The sequence below is a fragment of the Cucurbita maxima genome, unplaced genomic scaffold (assembly GCF_002738345.1).
Source record: "Cucurbita maxima cultivar Rimu unplaced genomic scaffold, Cmax_1.0 Cma_Scf00029, whole genome shotgun sequence".
Lineage (NCBI taxonomy): Eukaryota > Viridiplantae > Streptophyta > Magnoliopsida > Cucurbitales > Cucurbitaceae > Cucurbita > Cucurbita maxima.
Genome location: NW_019272045.1, coordinates 1461117 through 1480252, shown reverse-complemented (window position 1 = coordinate 1480252; position 19136 = coordinate 1461117). Strand labels below are relative to the sequence as shown.

General features: G+C 34.3%; 3 protein-coding genes and 1 non-coding gene across 8 annotated transcripts; 1 reads left to right on the top strand and 3 right to left on the bottom strand.

Moving 5' to 3' along the window:
- The first annotated feature begins 193 nt into the window (after nucleotides 1-193).
- LOC111465631 (protein SRC2-like) lies at nucleotides 194-1332 on the top strand. The gene has a single exon (XM_023110110.1). It carries the CDS (start codon nucleotides 332-334, stop codon nucleotides 1178-1180), a length of 849 nt encoding a protein of 282 aa, XP_022965878.1. The 5' UTR covers nucleotides 194-331; the 3' UTR covers nucleotides 1181-1332.
- Nucleotides 1333-4105: 2773 nt separating this feature from the next.
- Nucleotides 4106-7835, bottom strand: LOC111465556 (putative protease Do-like 14). Of its 2 annotated transcripts, none has more exons than XM_023109994.1 (11): nucleotides 7738-7835; nucleotides 7526-7622; nucleotides 7217-7333; nucleotides 6955-7122; nucleotides 6756-6883; nucleotides 6351-6562; nucleotides 5701-5782; nucleotides 5449-5591; nucleotides 5147-5267; nucleotides 4945-5037; nucleotides 4106-4411 (listed from the first exon to the last, which is right to left on the bottom strand). In XM_023109994.1, exons 1-11 carry the CDS (start codon nucleotides 7753-7755, stop codon nucleotides 4295-4297), a joined length of 1296 nt encoding a protein of 431 aa, XP_022965762.1. In that variant the 5' UTR covers nucleotides 7756-7835; the 3' UTR covers nucleotides 4106-4294. The 2 variants fall into 2 exon arrangements, with proteins under 2 accessions (XP_022965762.1, XP_022965763.1); XM_023109995.1 differs by having other exon boundaries at nucleotides 7741-7835.
- A 1189-nt stretch (nucleotides 7836-9024) lies between these two features.
- On the bottom strand, nucleotides 9025-9095 carry TRNAG-CCC. Its single transcript has one exon. It is a non-coding gene; the product is annotated as a tRNA-Gly (tRNA).
- A 519-nt stretch (nucleotides 9096-9614) lies between these two features.
- On the bottom strand, nucleotides 9615-17976 carry LOC111465434 (ATP-dependent DNA helicase Q-like SIM). Of its 4 annotated transcripts, none has more exons than XM_023109809.1 (17): nucleotides 17795-17976; nucleotides 16908-17510; nucleotides 16581-16800; nucleotides 16380-16490; nucleotides 15916-16105; nucleotides 15322-15658; nucleotides 14922-15148; nucleotides 14480-14536; nucleotides 13544-13624; nucleotides 13248-13311; nucleotides 12640-12739; nucleotides 12474-12557; nucleotides 12170-12257; nucleotides 11825-11932; nucleotides 11624-11716; nucleotides 9727-10074; nucleotides 9615-9644 (listed from the first exon to the last, which is right to left on the bottom strand). In XM_023109809.1, exons 2-16 carry the CDS (start codon nucleotides 17290-17292, stop codon nucleotides 9748-9750), a joined length of 2472 nt encoding a protein of 823 aa, XP_022965577.1. In that variant the 5' UTR covers nucleotides 17293-17510; nucleotides 17795-17976; the 3' UTR covers nucleotides 9615-9644; nucleotides 9727-9747. The 4 variants fall into 4 exon arrangements, with proteins under 4 accessions (XP_022965577.1, XP_022965579.1, XP_022965578.1 ...); XM_023109811.1 differs by having other exon boundaries at nucleotides 16908-17463; XM_023109810.1 differs by having other exon boundaries at nucleotides 17839-17976.
- Nucleotides 17977-19136: the final 1160 nt, after the last annotated feature.

Sequence of the window (19136 nt, the reverse complement as noted above, 5' to 3'; positions counted from 1 at the left end):
TTTTTTTTTTTTTTTTTTTTTTTTTTTTTTTTTTTTTTTTTTTTTTTAATAAAAGAAAAATAAATAAAGGAATTGGAATCGGAATCGGAATCCCAATAAAAGAGAGGCTTAGAATTTACGTAAAAGAAATTCCGAACTTATTTGTTAGGAATTTCTTTACCCCTAAATCCCTATAAATATAATCGAACGGTTCGATCGATTCACTCATAAGCTTCAAGTTTCGATTTCATTTCGTCTTCAGAACATCTCTGAATCCTGAAAATTGCTTTTGATTTCCTTTGAATTCGATTGAATTCTTCTTCTTCTTCTTCTTCTTCTGATTCTTCATCCCATGGAGTGTAGATCGTTAGATATCAACATCAAGAATGCCAAAGGCCTAAAGAATGTCAATCTCTTCTCAACGATGGATGTCTACGCCGTCGTTTCGATCTCTGGTGATCCGCGCGGGAAATTGAAGCAGAAGACTCCCGTGGCTAATGACGGAGGCTCGGATCCTCACTGGAATTTTGCTATGAAGTTCACAATCGATGAGGCTGCTGCACAGAGTAATCGGCTCAATTTGAAGATCAAACTCGTTTCCGAACGGAGTTTAGGTGATAAGAAGATCGGGAAGGTTATTGTTCCGATTAAGCAATTGCTCGATGAATGTGCCAAAGGAGATGAAGGAAACTCCGAGAGAACGGTCAGTTTTGGCGTCAGGACCGCGAGCGGAAAGGAAAAAGGTAACGTCGAATTTTCGTATAAATTTGGGGAAAAATACACTGTTCAGGCACCGCCGCCTCCGCCGGTGATGAAAACCGGCGAGGCAGTAGCGGCATATCCCCAAGGTTATGCTGCATCTAGTTCTGGATATCCGGCCGGAGGTGCTTATCCGCCTCCAGCAGGGACCGCTTATGCGTATCCGCCTCCACCGCAAGGGTACGGATATCCACCTCCTCCACCGCAAGGGTACGGATATCCACCAGCTCCACAGGCTGGATATGCGTACGGCGGTTACCCGCCGCAGTCAGGATACGGATATCCGCCGGTTCAACAACAACATAAGCCGCAGAAGAGCGGTATCGGCGGCATGGCTTTGGGAGCTGGAGCTGGTCTGGTTGGAGGTTTGTTGATCGGTGATATGATTTCAGATATAGGTGATTCGGCTGATGCTGGTTTTGGCGATGGCTTTGATTTCTAATACTCTGCTTCTTCTTCTCCTCTTCTCTTCATTTTCTTCAAGCTTATGATTAAGGAACCTATTATAATAAATTAGGAGTGTTTTTCTGTTAGAAATGATCATTAGTTGTTTAGATTCTCACTTTTTGTTTTGATGATAGCTTCCATTTCTAAGTCTCCTTCTCTTCTCCTCCTTCTAAATTTAGAAATGATCCTGCCTTTATGAGTAAAGAATACTCTCTCGTTAGTTAGTGTGAGGCGTTTTTGGGAAGTCCAAAGCAAAGTCACGAGAGTATATGCTTAAAGTGGACAATATCATACAATTGTGGAGAGTCATGTTCAAGTAACATGGTATCAGAGTCATGTCTTAAACTTAAACATGTCAATAAAATCCTCAAATGTTAAATAAAAGAAAAAAAAAAAAGAGTTGAGGTTCCTTGAATGCATAGTAAAAAATGACTAAAACTACAAAAGAAAAGGAGTCGCCTCAGTTAAGGGGAGCCGTACTTTGTTCGAGGGGAGGTGTTGGACTGGTGTTGGACGAAAGTTTCACATCGGCTAATTTAGGGAATAACCATCGTGTGAGGCGTTTTTTCTAACAATATCATATGATTGTAGAAAATGAGTCAAGACTGAATTAAGGGAAGTCGCACTTTGTTCGAGAGGAGGTGTTCGGATGAAAGTCCCACATCTGCTAATTTAGAAAATAATCATGGTGTGAGGCGTTTTTTTTACTTACAATATCATACAACTGTGGAGAGTTTAAAGCAAAGTCATGAGAATTTATGTTCACAGTGACAATATTATATATTAATATTGGTGGATAAAGTTAACTCGATTTCTAAATTCAGTTAGTTTTTTTAATTAATAAATTAATAATTATCGAAAATAATAGCTATCTATACAAAAATAAAACAAATTTTAAAAAAAAATAGTTGAACTTTTTATATGCAATATTTATTAATTTTCAATTGGCTACTAAAAAATATTTATTTAAATAGTTAATTTCCTACCAAAAAAATATGTTTAAAAATAAAATTCTAAATCTTTAACAGAATCAAATTATCTAAATTTTTAACAATAAAACTTTATATATATAATTTATATCAAAAAATAAATATTTTTATAATTTTAATAATTAAACATAGCCTAAATTAGATTTAATGAGTTAATGAGTTACCTACCTTAAATTATATAATAAAAAGTTTAAAGATAAAATATAAAATATAAAATATAATGATAAATTAAAAGATACCAACACAATTTCAAAACAACCTAAATTTAAAAATTAAAATCTTCAAAATTCACTTTTCTCAATTTCTCTCTAATTATAAAAAAAAAATCACGATTACAGAGCATTCAAGGTAAACGTCACCTGTGTCGAATGAATCGAAGGAGTTCTAAGTTTCGTCAATTTCTTCCACAAATCCAAAGTCTATGCGGCGGTTTCCATCACCAGAGCCTCTCTGGCCAACCAAGAAACGCCACTTGCGAAGTACTTCGGTGAAAATCTAGTGTGGAATTGGCCGATGAAGTTTTATTTGAAGGAATCGAAGCTGCAGGAAAATGCCCTAACTCTGAGGATTCAACTGAGGCGAAAACGAATTTTCGGAGGAGACGAACACATTGCGGAAGCTTTGGTTCCGTTGAAGAATCTTTTTGATGGCAACAAGAATGTGATGGATGAAAATTAATGTTCATCGTGGTTGCTTTCGTCATCTGGCGGCTGTCGTGGTTTTGTGTATTTTTCGTGTTACTTTAGCCGGACATACATTGCCACTGCTGGGAGTGTGACGGTAACAGCATAGTTGCTCCACTGTCTGCTTGGGATCATTAAAATTGAACTCTCCATTTGTTTAGATAGAAAAACGATCATATTTATATAACATGTTTGTTAGTTAAACACGACTCTCCATAATAGTATAATATTGTCCACTTTGAATATAAGTTTTCTTAGCTTTGCTTTGAGGTTTCCCAAAAAGGTTCATGGCAATGGAGATAGTGTTCCTTGATTATAAACGCATGATCATTTTCTAAATTAGCCGATGTGAAACTTTCATCCTGTTTAGAACGGTTGAGATCGTAAATATCTAAATGAAGGACGGTATTATAAAAAATTTCTACGAAGACATTTTCGAGAGTTACATACCAACATCACTAAAAATTCATTCAACCAATTCATTTGTTCTTTTCAATTTTACTATAATTATTTTTTTCTTATATTTATTTGATTCATTTGAGAGCTAAAATATAAAATATAAAATTATAAGTCACATCAAATCTACTTCTTTTAATAATTTTTTTCGTATAATAAGACTTATTTATATAAATTGAGTGAATTATTTAAAAGTTTTAATTTTATCTAAATAAAAATATCTATTTTAATTATTATTATGATATCTAGACAAATTAGTGTATAACAAATTTTTAACTAATTTCTTCCACAAATAGATAAATATTAAAAATAATTTAAAAAATAAGAATTTTAAAAATAACATTAATATTCTTTTTTTTAAAAAAAAATTAAATTCTTATCATAAGCATATGATTAAAAAAAAATTATTACTTTTTTTAAATACTTTCTCATCATTCATTACAAAATCAAATTAGACTTGATATATTATTTCGATATACTAAATTAGTTCAATATTATCATTAATATGGGTTGCCCGAGATTCGAACCCGGAACTAGTCGAATAGAGTAAATAACTTACTTTTTTTAAAACTAAGTAAAAAAAATCTCTCCCCAAACCGCGCTTGCATTTTTCATTGCACAAAGCTTTATCTATGTATAAATCTAAAACGCAGTTACTTCCCTTGGCAGGATTCTATCTAAGAAGTCGTTTTTCATTTTTCGATCTCCAAAATTTCTCACATTTTTTTGTGTGCTTAAATAAAATAATTCAAATGAAAAAAAAAAAGTTTAAAAATCAATAATTGTCCATACCTACGACTATTTTTAGGCAAATTATACGTCTACGACCAAATAGACAACCTTAAAAGTTCATAAACTAAACTTAAACATCCTATACAACTTTACACGAGAAGGTTAAGGTATCGAGTTATAAGCCTAAGCCATAACCAAATCATGGGAAATATGAAAGAATTGAATTGATTGTGTAGTGAGTGTATAGTATCACATATCTGGATTGGACTCCTCAGGAAGAACAGTCAAAGTGATGGTGCTATTAAGTGATCTTTTCACAACTGCCTTCAATGGAACCCCAACTCTATCTCCCATAATTTCAATGATCTGCCAAAAACTCAAACTGTCAGATACATAATCCTTGCCTAGGGTGATAAAGACGACAACGACAACAACATTTCCCGCCCCATACTTATTTAGACGACAGAGAAAACTCTCCCCGTGCCCTCCCCTTCCCCACCTCAACAGGAGTGGACTCCTGTTAAGGGGGAAAAACGATCCCTAGTCTCGCAATAGTAGAGAAGGTTACTCGAACTCCAGAGAACAGAAATTTACACACCATATAATAACAGGAAATTGCAACAAATTTATAAAAAAAATCACCAAGCTTGGGAGTTAATCATAATTGTTCATTTCCCTCGAATATTCGAAATAGTTGCAATCCAATGAATCTAAGCACATAATTTTGAGGTATTTGCTCAAATTTAAGAGAACAATTCTAAGAACTCTAGAAGTGGTTTTTATTTACAAACATTAGGATTCAAGCAAGAATGAACTTTTCTATCCAAAGAATTCACAAGATAACAGAATGCTGGCAATACCATTGGTAAGAATTAAGAACTAAAAGTAGATCCAAATACCTCTTGGATACTGCCAACAGGTTGCTTATCGAACTCGATGACAACATCACCAGGACGGAACCCAGCACGACTAGCAGGGGATCCAGGAGTTACCTATTGAAGTATTTGCTAAATTCTATTCACTCATGCCAAATTTAATACATAAAATAAGAAGAAAAGGATAGAAAAGGAAGAATGTAATGCAAAAAGGTATTAATATTACCATAGCTACAAGAACCCCTTTAGTAACGTCTGGAAAAGATGTATCTCTTTCTTTAAGTTGTTCGATTATCATTTCATTGAGATCGATCATTTTCAATCCAAGCCAAGGCCGAATAACTCTCCTGCATCATCACACTTTATATTATAACCATCATTGGAAAATAAAAATAAAGCCATTTCATTCAATCCTTGAATGCAAAATAAAAACAATGGTGAAATAAATCTATTTTACACATGAATGGAGTATATTCAATTCAATTCACTAGTAAAAAACAATGTTAGTCTCTAAATGTGTTATAATACCCTCTTTTCTTGAATTGCTCTGTAATTTTGGAGACTGAATCAATTGGTACAGCGAAACTTAATCCAACAGCATCATCCACTTTCATAATATTTACACCAATAACTTCTCCATCAACATTAACAAGAGGACCCCCAGAATTTCCCTACATGACAAATACTGATTACAGAATGCCAGTGTTTCGTATTTATTTTAACAACAATGAAGCGCGTTCGATATTGCAAAGGGAGATGGGTAAAAAATGAGATACATACCACGTTAATTGCACAATCTGTTTGTAGATATTCCCTTCGCATTCCACCAAGACCCAAATCACTACTCTTACGGTCAACACAACTGAATCGAATCAAAGACGAAAAGTAGACAATCAAATATATAGTTAATGCTAAGCAAGGACACTTCTTAAACATGTATTGCATGTTTGTTAGTACAAATGCATGTGTTAAACACGGGTGGTATAAAGTGAATAAGGACCGAACATCTATTAGGCATGTATAGGACACTTGTTCGAGCATACTAAATAGATAAAAATAGTAATGCTTGATACGTGAAATACATCAAACTCATCTTTTAAGCAAATAAATGCATAATCTTATTGACGTCAAAAAAAAATTCATATATAAAAATGACACTTTTAGAAAAAAATATTGTTTAATACTTGTCGTTTCAAGTCCTAGATTTTTAAAAGTATGACATGGCGCCATGTCTATATCATATCTAACCATGTCTCATGTCTGTATTCGTGCCTCTTAGTCAACAACTATAGATAACACTTAAAAGTACGTAATTGAGAAAAAGACTTTGTATCATTCATGTCTTCAGTATAAAAAATATGAAGGAATTATATGTTCTTATCTCTTCCATGGAAACATCAAGTACAGAGAAACTTCCTATAATTGACCACCTTACTATACCAGCTGTGACAGTATTCTGAAGCGAAAGAGGACACCCAATTGCTACAACCCAATCCCCTGGTCGGAGCTTGCTTGAAGAACCAAGCTTTGCCATGGGAAGAGGGCTTTTAGAATTGATTTTCACAATGGCAATATCAGAGTGAAAATCAGCATTCATTACTGTCCCTTCAAATGTCCGACCATCTTGTAAAGTAACCTCTACCTGTACCATTCCACGCATTCATTATTGTTTGTATTATTGTGATAAAAAGAACATAGTATTAACCAGGGGAGAAAATTGATATGATTATCAAGATCAGCATTTCAACACATCACAATAAAACAAAAGGATCCCTAAACATATTCTTGTTGTGCTCAGGAGGAAAGCAAACAAACAGGCTGACATATCTACTTGCCTTTCCTTTTGATGCAGCTCGTGGACCATGAAAATCCGTCACGACATGGGCACATGTTAAAATAGTACCATCCTTGTCAATAATTGTTCCGGATCCCATGCTTTTAGCAGTAGCAATTCCGTAAATACCTAAGAAAACAATCCCTTACCAACTTTTTTTCACAGAAATCACAATAAAAATAACAAATATTTGCCAATACCATGTGAAACAGAAATATTTACAACAGCAGGGCCGACATCTGCTGCAGCATTTGCAATTGTATCTCTATCCAAACATCTTGGACAAGGCTTCTGCGTATCTCCAGGCTTTTCCTTCTCCACACCAGATGGTGGAGCAGGACTGACTCTTGAAGAACAAAATGAAAGACCTACAATTTCACACAAGACCTCCAGTTGAAACAGAATCTATGTAAAAAAAAAAAAAACTTGCCTACAATCAAGAAAGTAACTAAACAGACAGACCCAATTTCTGGTGATCAAATGCACCGGAAGGATGAATCGTGAAGCCGTGTGCGGTCTGCCATGGAAGAAAAAGTGGCTCACTCAAAGCAGCAGGAATTGACAACACTACAGAGGATCCTTCAATGAAGAAACATACAAAGACCAATGAATAGAACATTCTCAAGATATTGACCAGTACAGAATTTACATTCATCTACGTTATCGATTCATCAGACATACAGCAAAAAAAAAAAAAAAAAAAAACTCTCCTGAGTGTTCATTTTCATTCATCAATATCTTGAAAGCCATTAAAAGAGCTCCAAAACTCACCAGAATCTAATTTGCTACCAGCATACCAGAAACAAGAACCAGCAGCAGCAATTGCAGCGATCCGTCCGAGCGTGTTGCGTGAGCTCGAAACCTTTGTCTGCAAAAATCAGATTCATCAATAAACAATAACACATAAAAACATAAAAAGAACAATTAAAAAGAACAAAAAAACTGATATCGATTGAGGATTGAAGAGTGATTCAACTAAATACAACAAGAAGCGGGATCATTGGCGTTGTCTTTTGCTCGGAAATTCCCCGTAGTTGTTTGTCCGAAACTTGTTTTCCGAATCGCCGCCTGAACCCTTAAATTCCGGTTAACGCCGACGAGGAGGCAAACAGTATTGGGTCCAATTTGAACACCCGGCCCATGGGTCCAACAATTTAGTGGACCCAATTTGAATACTCGGCCCATAGGCCCAACAATTTAGTGGACCCAATTTGAATACTCGGCCCATAGGCCCAACAATTTAGTGGACCCAATTTGAATACTCGGCCCATGGGCCCAACAATTTAGTGCGATCACACACCCATGAAAATGAGTTTGGTTCAAATAAATTAAATAAATTATGTTTTATACGTTCTACTAAAATAACTAAAATATCATATAAATTTAAATTTATTGTTAATTTTTTTAAAAAAATTAGCTTAAGATACAATTAGATCAATGGAACAAAAGGATGAGAAGGATGGATACGTACATGAGCGGATCATCTTGAGTAAGCAATAAGAGGAGCGTTCGAGGACCCCATTTATGTGTGTTCACAAAGAAATGCATTGAATATCCATACAATTAGAGAGGCTCGTGTTTAACTTAAAGAGAAGGATAAAATGGATTTGTTATGATGCACACAACTGTATGAAAATTTTCAGTATATCTGCCTTAAATGGATATGGACAATAGTTTAGTTATAATTGAGATTCTGTTGGTCAATGACTCGATATCTTGAAATTTCATTCATTCATTGACTTCTACGGTTGAATGGAAGTACAAGTACTGAACGTGTGTCTTAGGTAGACAGTCTTGACCCTTCTATTTTCGAACGTTGCTTTAGTACGACCTCAGACTCGTGTGACTTAGGTAGATAGTCATGTGTGTCTTAGGTAGACAGTCTTGGCCCTCCTATTTTCGAATGTTGCTTTAGTGCAACCTCATACCTCCCTCAAGTAGATAGTCATGTGTGTCTTAGGTAGACAGCCATGACCCACCTCGTCAACGTTAACCGTATCTTTATATGCGAACTCATAATCGTGACATTGTCACGATACAGTAAAAAAAAAAAAAACTCAACATTGGTCAAGGAAAACTACGTAAGATTCAAAACAATACATTCTCGACACAATTGTTTGAGTCTAAGATGTTAAGATATATCACTCCCTAACACAAACCCTCTTATCCCTAGAATATTTAATATAACCCTAACACAAACCCTCTTATCCCTAGAATATTTAATATAATATATGGTAGGGAAAAAAACTAGGCTTATTTATTAAAAAAAATGCGCATCCGGGGAATCGAACCCCGGTCAGTACCGTGGGAGGGTACTATGATACCACTACACTAGATGCGCTGTCGATGTCAGCTTATGTTTAAATTTATAAATAAACTAATATTATTTATTTTATTCTCTTAAGACTTGACAAATTTAATTATATCTTTCTTTTCCTAAAAATACAGATGTTTTAACCTCAATCAACCTACCTTATTTATATGGTTCGATTAAGGTTCATTCCAATAAAAACGGGTTTAGTGGTTAATTAATTTTTCTAAATTAATTTGGGTTGATCTAAATGAACATGGAAGCTCTACTAAAATTAAAGATTTTCGAGTTGAAAATAAATAATTTATATATTAACATTTTACTATTGAATAAATCCAACCTAATATTTTATCAAATATAAAATTGAATATTATGACTAAAAGAACCCTAAATATTCACTTTTGTGTCGAGTAAGTCTGAACCATTTTAAATATTCAAAGACTTATCGGACCGGAGATTAAAAGCTTAAAAATTTTGTTAGACATTTTTTAAAATTTAAAAACTAAAACTACACAAACCTATTTTCAAAATTTAATCACCAAATACACAAACTTACAAGTTGATTAACATTAACATAAACTTACTTGATTCTGCATGAATTCATATTCATAAGATAAATACATCTTTCAGATTTTGAGCATGGAGAATGAATATTTTAAACTTACTCAGCAACATTGATTTATCACTTCTTGACTGAGAGTTTAGCAGTTAATCTACCTCGAACGGTTCTCGTCTCAGAGTTATGTTTTCTTGATTTCCTTTTTCTGCCCTTTCGTGGCCGTGACCCTCGTGACTCGTCGACGAAGTGTCTCCGACGTTTTAGACGTTCTCGTCGTATGGCAGGATCTGCCCAGCCTCTGCCCCATTCTGAGAAGGATGAGTAGGATTTGGGTTTGGCCATTGAGAGGAGCATGTCTGCTTCAGGGTAAACATTGAATATTTGGTCATTTCTGGATAGAAACTCCAATCCCAGCTTGGTTGGCTCAGGGAATTTTATCTGAACATGGTTCTGCAGAAGAAGTCATGCTCAGAATGTGCATGAGTAGTAGGAAAAAAAAACTAGAAAAGAAGTCCATATTAATATTAGCCAATAATAATAATAATAATAAATCAATAAAGGAAATTATTGATAGAGCTCAAATTATGTCCGTAATTTGGCGATGTCTTGTCTGAGAGGAAGTAGCTCGACTCGAAGAGGAGATGGAGTAGGTAGCTCAAGATCATTCCGAGGGGACCGGCTAGATCAAGACTAGGAAAGATGATCCCTAGGACAAGAAGAAATTGAATCCATACACCCAATTTATTGTTTCTACCCCTCCCCGATGTAGCCAGCCTGGGACCTGAACTCGGATTTCAGCCACTATAGTTTAGATGCAGCTTGACGACTGAGTGAAGGTTGGGAGTGGACTGCTCGAGTATGATCTAAAACGATCCCACATTCTAGAAAGAACTGGACACTGGGAAGCCTTCATTGAGTAATGGGAAGTGGGCTAGTGCCAAAAAAAACCTAGCCAACTAAAAGAAATAGTTGTGGCTCAAAATCAACTATTCGTTCTCGGTAATGTGGCCAGTCAGCGGGCAGGAGGGAGGGAAGCGTCTAGGGAGTAATGGGAAGCGGGCTAGTCCCCAAAAAAGCCTTACCAACTATAAGAAATAGTCGGGGCTCAAAATCAACTATTTGTTCTCAACAATGTGGCCAGTCAGCGGGCAAGAGGGAGGGAACCGTCTAGGGAGGTTCGGGAGCTCCCCCCTCCCCCACACTCTCCAAAATGCCAAATAAGAGCCACAGTTCAGCCAAAAGCAAAAAGATACTCTCCTCACCACAAAGGCCTTAAAGAAGGACAATTAACCAAATCTCTCTAAAAGTATAACTATCCGAATCCAATGGTCCCCAACAAATCACAACCTCACTCACTATCACGAAATTTACACCATTCAATCCTTCCTTCTTTCCTTCTCTTTAAGTATAGATGACTTTAGTGGCATGGGCCGAGGTCTATCAACTATCATGTAAAGAATAATTACCAAAAAAAAAAAAAAAAGACACCAAAAAGATGCTAAATATTTAGTTACATCTGCTAACGATATTCCCTAAATTTATTGATTCCTTTCTAACCAAATTTTTTTAATTCGTTGTTTTAATCATACTTGCCCATGAAATAGTCCATATGACTTTCAAATGTCTTCATTTAGTTCTTAAACTTTCAAATTCTGTATTAATCTCTAAATTTTATCTAAAAATTTGTACTAATACTTACCATTACTCAACACAACCTATTATATGTAAATTTGTTCATCTTAAATACTCTACAAAAAGGAAAACAAATGTGTCTATGACTAAAAAAGGGTTTTTACGCAAAATTTAAAGAAGTTTGGGGACTAAAATAGAATAAATATGAAAGTTATAAGAGAGGATTTTTTAATGTTTATTAATGGTATAGAACAAGTGAATCTAGTAAGAACTGTTTGATGCTAAGGATGCAAGTATTTAAAGCACAAGACGAGAATTATTCCAAGGAAAAAAAATATTAAGTTAATTATAATTGCTGATTGCATACCCTGTTATCTCCTTCTTTCAAGTAACCTTCAGCTTCCAAAATTCTTGTAAGACCTCGCCACCAGAGCATATAAGTTGCCGCGAATTTCATAGACTGCATGCCCATGGAATGTAAATAATCAAAATGGTCTTAACTTGGAATCTTCTAGAACAGTTACAACATTAAGCAAACAAACATAAATCCAAAAAGAGTAAGCATCACCTGCTCTCTTACTTTACTGACAAACAACCTCAAATTTGGCTTCTCCCTGAATCTCTGTTTGACATTACCGTATGTGAAATCATCGTACAATCCTTCAACTAAATATTGCTGTACATGAAATTAAACATTAGCTTATTATGATGATATTTAGAAACAATATAAGATTTTGAAATCATCGAATATCTCGTGTGGAACTTCTCGAACACGAAAATAAAACGTTAAATTGTGAACTGTGAGTTTCAGGACTGTGTACATACGTAGAGCTGGGGAAAAAGAGTTGGATAAAACTATAATCTGCACAGAACAGGCTTAATAAAAGTAAATATATATCATCAAAATACTTACATGATGAGCAGCAATGACCTGCATTAATATATTTGCTTCCTCCTTCAAATTCTGCATATTTGGAGGTCCCTTCACACAAACATCACACCTACAAAAGAAATTCCATCAATGAGTGTGGAAGAAATGAAGTTTGGTCAAGTTGATTTCTTTATGATGTATAAATTACAGTGGCTTATTTTAGTAACGATAATGTATCATACTATGATTGTCGGTAACTAAAAGAACAAGATAAAGGACCAAACTCTGAACAGTTGTAACCAGAAAGTAAACTGGAAACTGACTTAAAATTTGAAAGAAATGTTACATGAGACACTTCTTGTGATCAAAAGTCTCGCCAAAGTATTCCACCAGTTTCTGTGCCCGACAGTTTGTAGTGTTCATCCCATACCTGTGTGAATGTGAAAAGTAGAACCACTTTGATCAAATACCGCTTGTGGGGTGGAAGTAAAACTGCAAAGAGAGGTACATACCTGAAGCAATCAGACAGCATTCTATATGCTTGATTAGTTTGTTCTTCACTTCTTCGATTTGGCAAAAGGGATGGTATTCTTGTCAGGTTTGCAAATAGAACTGTTTACAGATGTGGGAGATGTAGAAAAATTTCCCAGGTTAACATGGAATAGTTTAAATTCTAACTATTACATAGTTACGAATAGCACAATATTTGAAAAATCCATCGCCATGGGCTGTAATTATCAGCGAGATGAAATCAAATATATTAAAAAGAAGTCCTAAAATGAAACTAACAAGTAATAAAAAATGGAATTCTTAAGAGGCCACAACAGTTTTCATGCAACTTTATACTGTTCTCAATGTCCCTTTTCATGGGGGATCAAATTATACTTTGATAAATGAGAATTAACTATGAATATTGATATCGGATAGTACAAGGATATATATATATATATATATATATTTTACTTGGGATCCTTGAAATCCTTCCACTCTAATACCATGATAGTAGAACTACCAATCCCAAAAACCTGAGTCAGTAAATAGAGGCCAATTATTCGTTACTTTAATATTAAAACTAATATTAAAACTATGTGTCCTTTCAAAGAACTATTAATGAACTTACTACAATCTGCCAATTTCCCATCCCTTCCAGCACGACCAGCTTCTTGATAATAAGCTTCCAAACTCTGAAAACCAAAGCAGTGGTTATAAAGAATCTCGGAAGGTAACAGCTGGAATTGATATAAACAATAGAAAAGACACATTAAAATGCATACAGAAATTGAGCAAAGCAGACCACAATTAAGACAAATCCGTACAAACAAACGGATTGCAGAAGTTTTTAGCTTCTTAGACACAAAAATGACCGCACTAAGAAAGATCTATTATATCTAGTAAATTTGTAATTTGAATTATCACCTGAGGCCAACCATAGTGAATAATTCTCCGTACATTTGACTTGTCAATGCCCATTCCAAATGCTATTGTTGCAACTACAACCTGAAGAATAATGAAGCTGTCAATAATAATAAAGATTTAGAAAAATATAAAAATAAAAAAACCCTTGTGGATACATAAAGTACTAAACGTTTAAAGAAATCCATGAGATTAATGTCGTGAGGCTAAGAAATTAAATTTGAGATTTTAACTTCATTTTAATAAAAAGTTGTTCGAAAAATAAAATAAAATTGATGAAACCAATCATCAGTGCAAATCGCGCAAGCGAAGCCGGGAAACAGACCGCTGCTCAAATCAACTGTTAATATAATTAACTTTTTAAGTTATGGACGATGGCAAGCTGTGGCTAAAGATTATTCAAAATTTGAAATTATAAATGTTAAAAAAAGTGTATACTTCACTAATTATAAATAATGTCAAATCCAAAGAAGGAATTTATATAAGCTCCAGTTTTGGTGGTAATTGCTAACATTGAAGCATTATAAATGATCAGTTTATCGCTAAAAACTAAGAAGCTCGATCCAAAGATCTCTCTGTCTCTTCCCACAAGATTGGGTGCATTAAATTTTGCAGAGTTGGCCATGTCATGCACCACTGATAATACTTGAGAGAAAAGTACAAAAGGGTTAATACACTATATTCTCAACTACATTCGTACCAGAAGAAGCTAACTGAAACCTGCATATCACTTTGACAAACGGTTGTAACCCGCACATAGCAGAAAGAAAAAATGTTCTGCTTAAACGCTATTCATATGTTTAAATTGGTAGGTAGAAATCTAACGGCTTACTTGCCTATAACAGGGGGAAATGTAAACAAAATTGGGGAGTTAAAGAAAGGTAGAGAAGGAAAATTAAAAAAGGAAAAAAAAGAAGAAAGTTACTATATTAAACAGACCTCAACATTGTTATCGTGAAAATCCTTGTGAACCGTCCTTAAATGGGATTTTGGAAGCTGGAAAGAAATAGAAAAGCACATTTAGTTTTATTTCGATAGCTCGTTAGAGAATATTATTCATCCATAATAAATTCTAGGCAAGAACTAAGGGCAATGGAGTACGATGCCACACATAAAAATGAACAGCTAGCGATGCATGGAAAATTAACTCATGGAAAGATGGCGCATAAAACACTTTCAAGCCTGACATGGTCTCAAATGAAAAGGATGAAAGTCTACAATAGAAACAAAACTAAAACATAAAAACTTTTAATTGATAAATTTTATATGCAAAGGATATCTGTATCACAGGAAGTATAATGGACAGTGGGGGTCACAAATTAGTGTGCGACAAACTTGACAGATATAAGCACAAATTTGGCACCGTATATAGTGAACGTACCGATGCATTGTATGCAGCCGCCTTGACACCAGATTGACAAAGAAACTTTGAGACACTCAAAGTTTCTTTTCTAGTAGGAACATATACAATAGTTGGCCCTTGTTCTAGAGTCTCTCCACAAAGTTTTAGTCTTTCTTCTGCTTTACCCAGCACATCAATCTCCTCCAACGATGCATCGACATCCCTGTCCTCAGAAAGCAATTGTCCACAGAACTCACCACATGCAACTGCACAATTTTAAAAAATTATTATTATTATTAAAAAATTTAAAAACTACGTAAGAAATTAAGCCCTTTCTTGTTTGTTTTGAAGCGCATACATTACTCAATTACTCATTGTCACAGGCTTCTAAAGTTCAGATACAGTATAATTGCAAGAGTTTATACAGTAATGTCTGTACCATCCCAATCATCTACACTCTGAAAGACATCAACCTCGTTTTCCAAGTATTCAACAGACATTGTCCTTCCTGATGAGGAGGTTGGCAAACATTCTTCTTCAGAATCTATATCATCTCTATCTGAGTCAGAATCATCACTTTCCTCCACATCATCTGAAGACTTTCTGTATGCCTCACGTACGCTATTGTCAGTTGAGCAATGTAATACACTGTCTAATTTGTGAGAGATTATAGTTTGTTTCTTGTTGCCAGATCTTCTATTTCCAGCATACATGTCTATAAGATCGCTGAAGTCCTTCCTATAAGAGGATGGTGAAGTTGTTTTACTATGTTTTACCTGAAAAGAAAGGAAATAAAAAAAAATAGGATTTGGAAATGAGAACAAGAATTATAGTTTGTATTTCGTGATATAAACTAAACAAAGCAGAAACAAAAAGCAGTAAGATAGTAATCGCTAAATGAAAATAAATGGACAAATTTGAATGGGAAATCCAAGTTTCCACTACTTGGGAGAAAAATTAAAGGGGGGTCTATAGATGAACTGGTGTATGAGTGATAAATTTTAAAATTTTTAAAATGAAGTGCAATACTCACGGAGAAGCGAAGATTTGGCCTGAAAAATGAAGTTAGAATGATCTTTGTTTCCTTTGACATACATAATGACTTTAAAATGTCTTCTCGAACTTGAACTGTGGCAGTTGCAGTCAATGCCATCAAAGGCACGTCAAATCTCAAAAATTTTAGGGTTGAAGAGCTGAAATTCTCTCGCAGAATAGACAAACGCCTGAAATTTCAAAGTGATGATGATAGTAAGTTTAAAAAAGCTAAGAAAGTTGTATGTTAAAAAGCAATGGGGCATAAATTGAAAACTATTCTAAATTTGGGCATCATTTTGGAATCTTTTTACTGAAAAGTTGGTAATAAAACGGACCCAAAACACATTATGCAATTAAAACTTATTTGTGGATGCAAGATAAACACAATCCACAGGGGATCAAAATGGATGAAACCACGAGGAATGGAAATAAACCAGTTGTCTAGTTCAGGAAAAAGAGAACCTGTAGTCTGGCCGGAAGTCATGGCCCCATTTAGAAACACAGTGTACTTCATCAATTGCAAACAATGCAATTCCACGAGTTTCAGCTAGCTTTTGAAGTGGTTGAATCAATCTGCAAAAACATAAATTTAACCTTTCATTACATTTGCGAAAGAAAAAATATTTCCTCAACATTGGTCATTGATTTTTATGTGAAAATTACCTTAAAAGTGTCTCTGGGCAAACATAGATAATGCTATATGCCCCTCCCATTGCTTTCTTTTCCACAGAACTGTCAGGTTGCCCAGACCCAAGAAAGCAGGCAGAAACCCCATGCTTTGCAAGTTTTAAGCATTGATCGTGCATCAAGCTTATCAATGGCGAAATAACAACCACCACCTTGCCTGTTAATAAGGCTGGGAGCTGAAAACAGATAGATTTCCCTGAAAGCATATGAAAAAGTGCAAAAAAGATTTATCTTCCATCCAGTGCAATACTAACATTTCAAGCACGTAAAAGGGGAATGAGAGCCTAACGAGCAAAGTCGTACCAGATCCTGTTGCAGCAAGAACTAGACAATCTTGGTTGTTTAACCATGCTTCCAGAGCTTCCTTTTGGAACTTTTTCAAGGACGGATAGCCAAAATGCTTTTTCAGGAGCCTATTCAACTTCTTCTCCCAATCCAACAGGGTATCTGGTTCTTGTGACCAATCAACCAGATAAGAATCTGATTCAGCTTGAAGGTCACAAATTCGATGTTCCTGAGTATCTTCCACGGGATAATGGGACACTTCTGGTTCGGAAATTGGTAGAACTGGTTCAGCTTCAGTCTTACTTCGTTTACCCCTATTGGTTAGAGAAAAGTGATCCAGAATGCTAGACTGTCGCATTGGAACCAACAAAGACTGAGCTCTTTTTCCGCTTCGCTGAAGCATAGTAGGTTTTACCGAGATTTCACTCCTACAATCCTACTTTTCTGTAGATAAGGTATGATCTAGTTGCAGCATGAAAGGCTATGTTTCACAATTTATACATATTCCCTTTATCAAATACAGTGTAGAACTCAAACTCAAACTCAAACTCCACCGGCAATTGTAAATTTCATTCTGAAATACTCGGCAGCAGAAATATAAATTTCATTGGCAATCTACAACTGAATTTAAAAAATACATAATTAAATTGTGCAATCAGCAGAGCTATACAATTAACGTTCAATCATTATAACATTCACATTCTTTGAGCCTTCCGACAGTTTCTTTAAACTCGAATTGTTGACAAAATCTTGAAACAATTTGAAAAAAAAAACATATAAACCTAATTCTTTTCTTGACAAACAATCAGAATCCTCAAGCATTCCTATCAAACATAACGAACGCAGGCAAACGCTGGTAAAATGTTATGTAACTAGCGAGATCATCGAAAGATTTAAGAACATACTGAAAAAAAGTAGCTGATCCAGCGGACAATCCGATGCAACGTACAGATTATAACGAAGAATGACGGATTATAGCGAGAGATTTGATCGGAAATCCTCCCGATATCGGAAATTGAAGCAACGTTCTACACTGTCGCGCGCGAAAAGATTTGTAGCGGCAAAATTTTGGAAGCGTGTTCCGACCCAAGTAAAATTAAACCTGTACGTCTCTTGTAAATCAGATCCTTCTTACGACGTCGTTTTAAGACTACTACTTCTATTCTAATTTCCAAAACAATTTTTTTTTTTATCCTTTAATTTAAAAATTAGCTTTTATTTAATTAGTTTCTATTTTTAATAAATACTTTAAAACTTGAAAAAAAAATAATTATAACTTTAAAAAAAAATAGTTTTAATGTTTTTTTAATTAAAAAATGACTCTATTAATATATCAGTGTGCATAAAAGTCGAGAAGACGAGCCATAGTTACTGGACAACGGTAATCGTGTTTATAATATAATGCAATATTATATTTTTATTTAAAATGCAGGGACTAAATTAAAATTACTCAAAAGTCAAGACTAAAAATGTAATATTTCAAAATATAAGGACCAAACGAAAATTTAGCTCATAGACTATATGTATTTTTTTCATGGCTAAATATAACAATGAAATCAATTTAAAAAATTTGTAATTTAACAATAATTTTTTGCTATGGTTAATTTGAAACCGGTTAAAAGAAATTGCATGCAACACCCTATAAAGTTTGTTATTTACCATCACACCCTCTAACTTTTAAATCGATTAATTAGTCCCCAAATTTGTTATAAATTTTTTAATTCATTCGGTAACTATCACGTATGATGTAGTTGAATAATAGACTTAACGTAGTTTGAGGGTGATATATGCAATTTTAGAAAATTAAAAAGTGTGTAATTTTCAAAAAATATTTGCAAAATAGCCCTTAAACGCAATATTTGAAAATAATAAGGACCAAACGAAAATCTAACTCTTAAACCGTATGTGTTTTTCTCAAAACTAAATTAAACGTGGTTCATGATGAAATTAATCTGAAAAATACTTCCAAAACTGATTAAATTTGTAATTAACGACTATGATAAATTTGAAATCGGTTAAAAAAATTTCATGCAACACCCTACAAAATTTGTTATTTACCATCAGACCCTTTAACTTTTAAATTGATTAATTAGTCCTTGAATATTACGAAAATTTTAATTCATTTGGTAATTATCACGTGGGATGTAGTTACTATCATAAATTTAACATAGTTTAAGGGTGGTTTGTGCAGTTTAAAAAAAATGAGAATATATCATTTTCAATTTTTTTTTTTTTTTTTTTTTTTTT

Coding starts and splice junctions, on each gene's coding strand:
- LOC111465631 (XM_023110110.1), top strand. CDS start 332: ATGGAGTGTAGATCGTTAGATATCAACATCAAGAATGCCAAAGGCCTA.
- LOC111465556 (XM_023109994.1), bottom strand. Junction 5,783..6,350: donor GTCACAGCTGGTATAGTAAG/GTGGTCAATTAT, acceptor GATTCGATTCAG/TTGTGTTGACCGTAAGAGTA. Junction 5,268..5,448: donor GAGCAATTCAAGAAAAGAGG/GTATTATAACAC, acceptor GTGATGATGCAG/GAGAGTTATTCGGCCTTGGC.
- LOC111465434 (XM_023109809.1), bottom strand. CDS start 17,292: ATGCTTCAGCGAAGCGGAAAAAGAGCTCAGTCTTTGTTGGTTCCAATG. Junction 12,258..12,473: donor GATCACAAGAAGTGTCTCAT/GTAACATTTCTT, acceptor TTTCTTTTGTAG/GTGTGATGTTTGTGTGAAGG. Junction 10,075..11,623: donor TGAAAGAAGGAGATAACAGG/GTATGCAATCAG, acceptor CTTCTTCTGCAG/AACCATGTTCAGATAAAATT.